The 12,068-nt window shown below is 38.8% G+C and overlaps 1 protein-coding gene across 4 annotated transcripts in view; it reads right to left on the reverse strand.

Annotated features, from left to right (window-relative positions):
• arhgap42b (Rho GTPase activating protein 42b) overlaps window positions 1-12,068 on the reverse strand; it is a 68,798-nt gene that overhangs the window by 52,540 nt on the left and 4,190 nt on the right. For all 4 annotated transcript variants that reach the window (XM_088427582.1, XM_088427581.1, XM_088427580.1 and 1 more), the window contains exon 2: window positions 2,922-3,017. In XM_088427582.1, coding sequence (XP_088283708.1) covers window positions 2,922-3,017 — 96 coding nt within the window. The remainder of the gene's footprint in view (window positions 1-2,921; window positions 3,018-12,068) is intronic.

Here is a 12,068-nt window from a genome sequence, read left to right on the forward strand (position 1 = left end):
GATTCTAAGGATGGGAAAATTAGGCGTCATGGAACTACTTTTATTTAATTGTTGTTTTTTTTTTTCGCTCCTCTAGATGGCACTCTTGATTTGAAAACACAGTTGATATTTAATACACTTCCTCTGCATTAATCTTTATCTTCAAACCAATAGCACCATCTAGAGCACAGGTGTGGAACTCCAGTCCTCGAGGGCCGGTATCCTACATGTTTTCAAACCTTCTCCCTCAAAAACACCTGATTCAAATGATTGGGATCATTTTGAAGCTCCTGCAATTCTTGCTAATGAACTCATCATTTGAATCAGGTGTGTTGGGGAAAGAAAAACGGAAAACATGCAGGATGCCGGCCCTCGAGGACTGGAGTTTGACACCTATGATCTAGAGGAACTAAAAATATGAATTAACTTCCAATTTCGACCATACTAAACATGCTTATGGACCCAGCTATTTCCGTTACCATTTTTGAAATTAAATATGGTCGAATATAATATCTTTTTTTTTTCTCGCCAATTACACTTTTAATCGATCTTAATCGGATACACGAAACAAAAATATATACATATAGAACGCCTGATTAATTCAGCAGTAAATTATGCGCACTGAAAATGAGTTTTGATGTACAGTAAACTTAACTTAGCTTGTGCAAAAAATGGCTATATACTGTATATATATATATATATATATATATATATATATATATATATATATATATATATATATATATATACACACTCTCTCTCTATATATATTATATATATACTCTCTCTCTCTCTCTCTATATATATATATATATATATACACACAGTGTAAAACCTGGGATTGAATGCATGGACACTTAAAAACGTAAAATCACGCCTTTGGGAATGAATGCGTTAAATCAGGGGTGTCAAACTCAATTTTATTGTGGGCCACATTGTAGTTCTAGTTTCTGTCAGAGGGCCGGTATGACTGTGGTCAAATCTTTTTTAAATGCTTTTGTAAAACACGCACCAAGTTTTGAAATCAGAGGCTGGCAAAAACTGATTGTGAATTAAAAAATGCTTGCATTTTCTCACCAGATTTTTAAAAGTTGAAGACAACTTGCAAATTTGCTATTTTAGCCAGAAACTTGAAGTCAAATCAGCATTTCGCGGGCCACATAAAATGATGTGGAGGGCCGGATCTGGCCCCCGGGCCTTGAGTTTGACACCTGTGCGTTAAAAGATGTCATAAAATGGGTCTTGAAATTTGAATTTGCTGTTCATGGTCGTCAATGGCAGTTCCAAAAATGTTGTCAGTAAGATTGTAAGGCAACAGTGAAAGGATTACTACAGGCAAAGCGAAGTTTGCGGCCTCAGTCCGCAGGCCTCAGACACTGAGCCTTTTCCGCATATATAATTGATGCGCTTGATTGGCTTGCGAGCCTTTCACAGTCGGCGATCAAGGGGACTAATTGTCTGACCCGTGTCAGAGATTAATGAAGATCCGAACTGTTGGGCCTCCAGCAGGAATATGCGAGCATCTGTGCAGAAATCTGCCACTTTGGATTTTTTGTTTTTTCTCCCGACTTCATCGCATTGCTCATTATTCACAGTTTGAAATCTTGGCTGTGCGCGACGGCGGAATTACCGTCCGTCTGCGAGGGTTGAGCGACGTCGACCTCGTCCGCGTGAAGCCGTTTGACTAAACGCAAAGCAAATAGTTGGCGCCAAGGCTGCAACTTTTGGTCAAAGCCCAATTACGCTTCATTATGTGGAGAAAGATACAGAAAATGTTCACGTTTCTACTGTACCCCCCCCCCCCCCCCCCCTTTTTTTTTTACCTCATTAGGATCCAGGACACGAGCTGTATAACGAAATTTTACATTACAGTGGTACCGAACTCCACAAGTCATTTTGTAATGTGTATTTTTCGTAAGTAGAGTCGCTTTTATACATGTAAATAGCCTAATTCGTTCCGAGTCTAAAAAATTGCTCCTAAACCATTTAAATGAATAAGATTTAGATATTTAAAATGCATCAACTGTAACAAATTCAGTACATAATTATTATTAGTACATAATTATAATTATTATTATTATATAATAATTACTTCAGTGCATAATAATCATGGAATTCTAAAGCACATCATGTAAAGAATAATAAAAAACGCCACTCAACACTTTAAATTCATCATTATAATTGTTGTGGTTGACAATATGAATGCAGTTCATTTGTTTGCCTTCAGATGGCGCTGTTGGGTTAGTGATAAGTGCAGAGACATTTTTAGGTTCTTTTATTTGTACGGTTTTATTTTACATTTGCAGTGATCTAGGCACTGAGCAATACTATTTATTTTTTGATTATTTTGAGCTTGTGAATATACTTAAGTTTAGTTTGCGGGTCACGTGACGTGCTTCCTGTTTGACGTTGTAAAGCCCACTCGCTAACATGCTAACGGCGCTAATGACGGAGGCGACAGGCAAAGTGGTATGTACGTGTATAGTGGAGAAGGCGCAAAAATTGTAAGTTTTTGTAAAAGAAAACATAATTTTATCAAATATATCCCGAAACGGTTTTTAAATGAACAAAACAATATATTTTTTTGTTGCAATTTGAAATGTTTAAGTTTATTATTTAATAGAATCATAATTATATTCTTTGACGTATCTGATTGTTTTGTTGACATTCCCTTTGGCGCAGCTCCATCTAGTGGATGCCTAACGCAACCCCAGCCACTACTGTGGCTTCTATTCTATGCGCCTTATAATGCGGTGTGCCCTATATATGAAAACAGTTTTAAAATAGGCTATTCATTCAAGGTGCGCTTTATAATCCGATGTGTGGAAAATACGGTACTTATGATAACTCTGAAATACTGTAAAAGAGAATCCGTCCTCACCGTGCTGAGAATCATAAAGTAGGCCCAGAGTACCAGAAAAAAAAAAGTAGAGGGAACTCACCAATGTTCACCTCATCATCTGTCTCAGCGTCGCCGAGGCACTCGAACTGGAACTCCTGCAGCGATTGGGAGAACTTCTGGACGGCGGCAGAAAGATCTGGAGCAGGAAAGATACCAAATCAGCAAATGACCAACTTTGCAAAAATATGACCTGCTTGTTACCATTGTGAACATTTCACTGTCTACTGAGCATTCCGATATTGACTAGTTGGGTTGCAGCCTTTTACTGATACACCTTTATAACGTATAATTTCAGTTTATCATTTTCATTTCTACAAAAAGTGCACATTTTTTCGATTATAAAGACTTGTAGCTATGTTTTGGGGTAATTTACATGCAATTTATTTCACTGTATTTTAATGAATGGCCTATTTTAAAACTCTTTTCATATATAAGGCACGCTGCATTATAGGGCGCACAGAATTTAAACTACAGTCGTGGCTGGCCTTGCGTTATGTATCCACTAGATGGAGCTGCGCTAAAGGGAATGTCCACAAAACAATCAGATAAGTCAAAGAATAGAATTATGATTCAATTAAATGATAACGTTAAATATTGCTACCAAAAACTCATTATTTTGTTCATGTAAAAACAGTTTCTGGATTTATTTATTTAAAATCATGCTTTCTTTTACAAGAACATAATTATGATTCAATTGGATATCAAAAGCGCTATTTTTACGCTTATTTTGCACATAGAATGTTTCACATAAATGCAGAGGTAAAAATTGAAGAATATACATGGCGATTAAGTTATTTTATTTCTTTGTCGCCCAAAATCGAAAACTCAAGACCGATGCGCTGTATAAGGCGCGTCAGATTATAAGGCGCACCGTCACTTTTTTGAGAAAATTGAAGGCTTTTCAGTGCGCTTTATAGTGCGGAAAATATGGTCCCAATTATGCTAATGCTGGTAACTTCAATTATTTTCTTTTTCATATAAGTGTAATATAAAGCGTTTACATTTGATCTAAGCTTGCTACGAAGTTTCTTGCATGACATTTGACACTTTTAAAAGTGTTTTTTTTACTCCCTCAGATATTTTATTCACAGCCTTCATTAGCGAGTGGCGGTGAAGGAAATCGTGCTTGCAGACGATGTGACAATTATCATTTGCAGGCAGGAACGGCTTTGCTAATTAAATGAGTGAAAGTGCAAAAATGAGACAGATGTTAACGATTCATATTGCGGTAAAATGTAGTTCATAAATGAAAGCGACATTACTGTATGCGTCGTTTGCTGTTTGTAAAAGGACCCGGTGACATAACGCAAATTTGTCTGTTTATCTGATTGTGCCCTCGTCTATCTAACTTAACCTCTACAAATACATCAATCAGCGCTACTGTAAACATATGTGAAAAAAAACATCCATAATTAGACATAAATATTAAATAACGACAGTAAGTCAGAAAGTATGGTCTAGCCTGAGATGTTTACTTACATCAGGGAAAAACGTGCATTGTTGGAACATCATATATTAGTACTTTCAGAAAACAAGGAGCAATTGATTCACCTGGGTTATTTCTTTTTTATTTGTGTGGTTTTCCTTTCTATCTATCTATCTATCTATCTATCTATCTAGCAAGATCGAGTATTAACAGGTTGTTAGACAGACAGACAGACAGACAGACAGACAGACAGACAGATAGATAGATAGATAGATAGATAGATAGATAGATAGATAGATAGATAGATAGATAGATCTTACAGCCTGTTAATACTCGATCTTGCTAGATAGATACAGACAGATAGACAGATAGACAGATAGACAGATAGATAGATAGATAGATAGATAGATAGATAGATAGATAGATAGATAGATAGATAGATAGATAGATAGATAGATAGATGGATAGATAGAGTATTAACAGGCTGTTAGATCTACTGTATCTATCTAGCAAGATCGAGTATTAACAGGCTGTTAGATCTATCTATCTGTATATCTATCTATCTATATATCCATCTTTGTAGTTTTTCCTACATGGAATAATTGTGTCCCTAGCAAGAGACCTGTGGAACGCCACTTGTTTTTGTTTTTTTAACACTAGGCAATCTTGACGGTGAACGCCAGCAGGTCTCAATCTTTTTTTTATATTGAGAGTTATATTTTATATTGAGTTATATTGAGACTAGTTTTGAGTTATTACAAAATGCAGGAGCTACTAGCTTTATCAACACTTCTGAAGCACTAAATTTGATCAAACTACCCTTCAACCGCTGTTACTAAAAATAATGTTCTACCCATTTGCAGATGCTTCTCATGTACAGATTAATAAAAAAATAGATCAATATGCAAATCTTGTTTCCATTCATCTCTGCAAGCTTTCTCAATTTCCGATCACCCTTCTATAACATTCCCCGTATATCATCACGTAACGTCGATTACCAAACATCAATAACTCGAGTGGGCTTTCTCGACGAGTATCACCGTCGTTACGTGATATAGCTGCGCTCTTCTCATCCAGACCTCAGATTGAAAGCCCCTTTTGAGGCATCTACATTATAGTGAACGATGAGCGCTTGTAAATGCTGCAGAGGCCGCCCAGAGTGCGGCTGAGAGCAACGTTTCCACAAGATGTATTACGCCTTCGACGCGCTCCCACATTGTCCGCGCGGCTGCAGATTTTGGGATCAATACCGCGCCAGCGGTCTAAACGCGTCGGCTGGGCCATCAATAATGGATGATCTCTGAGCTCTGACATTCAGACGGGCGTATAGCTCAGAAATAAAGATGGGGTCATGTGCAATGTTGTTGCTTGCCTTGTTTCAGAAAAGCCACCCAAAATGGAAGAAACACCAGAACACGTTGCCGACACCTCTGAAAGACGCTCGGCGGATTATATGGAAACATAAGATTGAGGTCTATTTTAGAGACCGTTTTTGAAATAATATTTTCTGAGGGAAAATTGTCAAATCGAAAATTGTAATCGTCAGTCCATCAGTCCGTCGTGTTTTTTTGCCAAACATTCTGCCACCGCTAGAGGATGAAATTTGACCATTTTTTTTCTGGTCCGTTATTCGTCAGGCGTTGGTCTACTTCTGTCTGCACTCATCCTAATTCTTTTTTCTGTTTTTGTACTTACACTTAAATGGAACACCATCTGGTTCTACAGTTACACTGCAATTGAAACACAACACAGTAATATAAGTGTAACACGAAAACAAAGCCAGCTAAGCGGTTTAACCCAAGGCTGTAATACACCATCATGTATATTATGCCATATCTGACAGAATGCAGGGGATGAGAGTGCAATTACCAATCGTGTCCACTAGAGGGCTGCTTTTGTCAGTTCTCATTTATAACTGCCTGCTCTACAACTACAGGAGACGGTTTCATTAACATTTGTCGAAATTTGTCTAAATTGCATCTGTCTCATACATTACAAGTATAACAAAGTGTTGCTGCGGTTGAATTTACTAAACAAACGTTTTTCACTCATTCAATGCCAGGGGCGTATTTTCAGTATTTTGTGACATTAAATCGCAGATACTTGAGTATTAAATCAATAGTTAAGTATATTGAAGACATTAATTTCCAGATACTTAAGTATTGTATTGATACTTAAGTATATTGGATTGAATGTCTAGTCTCTTAAAAAAACGTGAAAATACTTACCAGGCATTGAATGAGTTAATTAGGGAATCAAAACACTTCTATCCTGCATTTCCTGGCCAAGAGCCAATCATATAAAGAATGTAAATTCGGGTGCAGATCCCATTATCGCTTATCACCAAGCAATTTCTTTATGTAAAACACATTTAAAAAGCAAAATAACACCAAAAAATCTCTCAACGCTTAATTCTAAACATCACTTTGAACTTAATTGCATACAGTACGAGTTTTGGTTTTTGAAACCAGGACTAACAAAGGGAGCAACTGCAAATAATTTGGGGTAAAGTCCGTGACAGAGTTCCCACCTCTGATTATATGCTTGTAAAACGTTCATTTAAATGAAACATTTTCACATCTACATTACCGCATTGCACATTTTCCCTCCATTTAAATGCATTTTCCTGCAAGTTTAATAATCGACACCAAAGTAAACACGAGGGAAAGCGCTCGCTGACATACGGCGGCAAACACAAGAGACCCCATTAGCTTCCACTCTACAAGACAGCGGGGAAATAAGGGATAAAAGGCCCAAATAAAGCGGCCACTCTAAAGGGGGTGCGTGCCAAGTCGAGATGTCACGGCTCCCCAGATGGCCCGTCTTCATCGCCGCTGACACGGGAGGGAATTCGCTGCGTTACACTTTGATTATATGTGGCGAACAAGAGCTGTGGCGAGATGGGGGCGTGTGGAGAGGTAATAAAAAAAAAAAAAAACACAACACACACAGCGGCGCAAGCTAGTGCAGGTCTAAATCAGGGGTTCTTAAACTTTTTTTTTGTGAGGGCCACGATCGCAGAGGTGTCTAATTATGAACATTTTATAGTTTCTCAGAAAGTCATGTTAGATATCTTATATGTATGTACAGTATGTATGTGATATATGTTTTTTGCCGAGCACCCATAACCAGGGCAAAGTATTTTGGGGGTAAAAAACAACAAAAAAAAAACAGGCCAATGAGTGCCTGATTTATTAAACTTTCGAACCCTTCAAACCTGATTTGTATCGGTCCACAAATAAAGAAATAAATAATCAACATAAAGTATCCTCTTTTGGATCATAGAAGAGATCTGTTATAAAAAAGAATCCAATTCATTATTAACAAATATTTGTCCAGAAAAAAGAATCAACACAAAGTGTCAGACCTGCTCTCAAAAAGAAATAATTATAAATATATATTTTCCCACAGAAAAATCTTCCAACTTTTTGGATCATAGTAGTGTGTTTCCAAAAATAAATCATTAACACGACAGGTGACGAGAGGTGGCACATGACAAATTGGGTCGAACCATTCATTCTAGTATGGGGGAGAATCTGGCTTTGAAAAATAATGAAACTGCATAACCTATTGAACATAAAATTAATTTTATGAACTTATATTTCCCTGAAACATTTCATTCAAAAATTATTTTTTTAAGGATTTTTGCATGTTTGTTTGTTTTTTTTCAAGTACCGACGGGGTACTTGAGAACCACTGCCATGGAGAATACCAGAAATTTGGCCCTAAAATTAAGTGTGGGTCCTATACACAGGTGCGTCTTATATTTGGGAAATTACTGTACATTTTTTTATGTTCGGAATGGCTCGTTCAAGAAAAATAACTAAGCTTCCCATTTATCAATTCATAACAGATTCACGCATTCATGCATGCGTAAGTCTCGACCACGTGACAAATTTGAACGAAAAAAAAATCCAAATGAATCTCTGTTCAAAAATAATGTGGAGGCGGCCCGTATCTGGCCCGCGGGCCATAGTTTGGAGACCACCGCTCTAAATTGTCCTCCTGAGCAGGCCGAGCGTGACTTGAGAGAAGAGATATGATGAAAGCGCCGTTGCGAAGCAAAGCGCTGCAAAATAAAACATTTTGCACTTATTAGCGGAACATTGCGGCTCTTAAAATAGCCGCATCTAATTTTATTACACTTGACAAGCATTTGATCCAGCGCAGCGTGAGATTATTTTGTGGCGAAATGATCCTTGGGCACAGCAGGGGGGGGCGCGGGAGCAAAAACAATATTAGCCACGAGGGCATCCTTTAATCACAAAAGAGAAGCTGCGGCTTCTAGGATGGAGACGCTAGGCCTGGTTAGCGGCCGGCCAACGTGCGAGACGCCCCCGGGGGACGGCAACCGTCTTGTCTCCAGGGCAACGGCATGCCTGCTCAAACACGCCGCAGGCCGCTGAAATTAGTCTTCAAAAGGCAACTATTGATTCTGCAAAAAAACGCTTTCCCCCAAATGCAACATTGCAGCTAACGTATTGGGTTCCGAGCCACAAAATTAGGGATGGACCGAACGTCGGCCGGGTCGAACATCGGCTTTGTTGTTGTCATTTTGAAAATTTGATGGGCGAAGAAAAAAAAATCTACTTAACTCTTTCAATGCCAAGTTTTATTGGAAAAGGAAACCTCTAAAGGGTTACTATATTTAGCATTTTCACTCTCCTTTCAAGGCTAACAGAATATTGCGTGCTATGTCTATGTAAATATGGATGCTGCCATTGAAAGATTGACTTCCATTCTTCAGTTACACTTGCATGAATGTAAGATCTGTGTTGTAGGTGTGGAAACACTGCCATCCAATGGTCGCAGTAATCACGACACTTCTCATTTGATTTATACTAAGTAAGCGTTAGTCAAGGGTGTCAGCTACCCTCCATTAAAAAAGTGCTATGTGTTTGTAAATATGGGTGCTGCCATTGAAACATTGACTTCCATTCTTCAGTTACACTTGCATGTATGTAATATCTGTGTTCTACCTGTGGAAACACTGCCATCCAATGGTCACAGTTATCACTACAGTGCTCAACTGGCTCATATTAGGTAAGCATTAGTCAAGGGTGTCCCTCCATACCCTCCATGAAAAAATGTATTTCACCAGAATTTTACAATTTATTATTGTTATTACTATTTTAAAATATGAGAAATATGAGGATATGAGTTTATATATATATTATATATATATATATATATACACACACACACACACGCACACATACAGTGTGTGTGTGTGTGTGTGTGTGTGTGTGTGTGTGTGTGTGTGTGTGTGTGTGTGTGTGTGTGTGTGCGTGTGTGTGTGGGCGTGTGTGTGTGTGTGTGTGTGTGTGTGTGTACACAAAGACCAATACGTTGAAAATACTTTCCAGATGCACCGCAAATGTCTTCTACCGTCGTATTTGTCAACATGAAAGGAAGCCGGTCAAGGTGTTGTTCTTCATTCCCGTCCAGAATGAACCAGAGGTCCCAGTCTTCTCCAGCGGCAAAAACACAAACACAAAAGCACGGCGCAAACAAGACACCGCTACATTGTGCTCACAAACAGCATTTCATCGCCGTTGATTGGATGCGAAGAGCGTTTCCAAAGGGGCGCGCCTTTTTCTATTATGCCGCCGCGATTTAAGAAGAAGAAACGACGGGGTGCATTGTGCCGCTCTGATTGAAAGCAAACGTTGAGGCTTGCCTTCAGGTAAGACCCCTCGCACCCTACATTGCGCCAGCCTGTCAGCCGCGCAGCAGGGGGCGGAGTCCAAAAGAAAAGCCGGCGGGATTACAGTGCGCACGCAATTTTTTCCCACCGCCGGGTGGGTCGGGAGACTATAAACCTTCTCTTACTCATGTCATTCTCTAAATTGAGATCGGAAATAATAAAGAGCTATAAGCAGGTGATATTTTTACTTATGAGCACAACCATAATCCTGCCAACTAGTGGGAAATAAATACTATAAGTAGTGCTACAAGGCGATGGCTGAACTAGCTAAGCGAGCATGGCGCGGTTTCATAGACACAAAAAAGAAAAAATATTGTAGATGTGGGCAACACGGCCCAAAATATGACATCTTGATTTTCTGGAATAATTCTGGCACGATTACGATTTCAATCGATAACAAACATTTATTTAATGGTTTCATTTACTTGAAAAATCTTGCATACAATATTATGACAAAAATAATTGTTTAAAATCAGCTTTAACGTGAACTTGACATCCATTTCTAGTGCAAGACTTGTTTAAAAGGGATGGTGCAATTAGTTCACCGTTTTTAGCGGTAAAATCTTCATTTTTTTTCAATAATTAACCCTTTCAGTGCCATGGATGAGAATTCTAATCTTTTAAAACAGTAACAATGATAATAAATAAGAAAATTCTCGTCAAAAATGTTTTTTTTATGTAGGGCAGCTGACACCCTTGACCATTGGTACCTAAAATAAGCTAATTGAACACTGTAGTGATAACTGTGACCAACAATTAACAACAGATATCCCTTTTATAGACAATAACAACAGAATTGCTAAAATGCTAAATGCTAAAAGCAATCTCTCTCTCTCTCTCTCTCTCTCTCTCTCTCTCTCTCTCTCTCTCTCTCTCTCTGCCATAATAACATGACATGCCATAAGTTCCACTCTGGTAATATTTTGGAAGTATTGCAAATTCTGCCTTGCAACAAGTGATAACGGAAACATATGAGGTCACCAGGAAGAAGGAAATTGCTGCACGTGATTTTATCATTTTGCTTTGCTACGCAGCCCAGCTATGCCACTCGGACAAAAGTATTGGGTCGGTCGGTCGGTCGGTCGGTCGGTCGGTCGGTCTCTCTCTCTCTCTCTCTCTCTCTCTCTCTCTCTCTCTCTCTCTCTCTCTCTCTCTCTCTCTCTCTCTCTCTCTCTCTCTCTCTCTCTATATATATATATATATATATATATATATATATATATATATATATATATATATATATATATATATATATATATATATATATATATATATATATATATATATATATATATACTTTACTTTACTTATTTCATGGCAAATAGCGGTAGCTTACATTAAGACTAAGGTCAAATCCAGAACAACACAACTTCATCTCTGCAGCATGACTTCACCCAATGCCTTCCACAGATCACAGTCCCTCGACACACACACACATATACACACACAGTTGGAAGACTACACACCCCCGCAGCAAAAGAGAGTGATGTCAGGCCAAACGCAGTGCGCGGGAGGACGGATGGTTACACAAGCAAGCATGTTTACAGGACACTTCCTGTGGCCGAGCCTCACGAGCGTCATCCGTCCTCAAATCATCTCCGAGACGTCCCGGAGCTCCAAAAGGCCGGGCGACAACGCGGCGGTGTAATTATTTTTAATAACCGTGGCCGCGTTGCTCGACTAAAATATGCACTGTGTCGGGACAAGTGAAAATGCTGTTTACAGACGTCGGTAATAACATCATGCGTGGCGTCAACTATTCATTAGCGTTAGCGCACAGAGTTGCTGAGCAGGCACCAGCATGCACTCTAAGGCAACGACATGGAATCATGTGATAAAATGATGCTCTGCTATTGACTCGATTTACGTTCGCAGATTGGAATCAGCTCATAGATTTATGGCACCGGTGTCCAGCAGATGGCACTGTGGTGAAAACAACAACGTTAGGGTTCGAAAAGAAGGCGCTAATAGTGCAGATTACGCAAGGACTTCTAAGAAATGCATCAGTGAAGGAAAAGAACTCAACAAGCTTGTTTTGTTCCTCTTCTTGAGCT

This window comes from Hippichthys cyanospilos, chromosome 11 (genome assembly GCF_059441005.1).
Source record: "Hippichthys cyanospilos isolate Australia breed blue-spotted pipefish chromosome 11, RoL_Hcya_1.0, whole genome shotgun sequence".
NCBI lineage: Eukaryota > Metazoa > Chordata > Actinopteri > Syngnathiformes > Syngnathidae > Hippichthys > Hippichthys cyanospilos.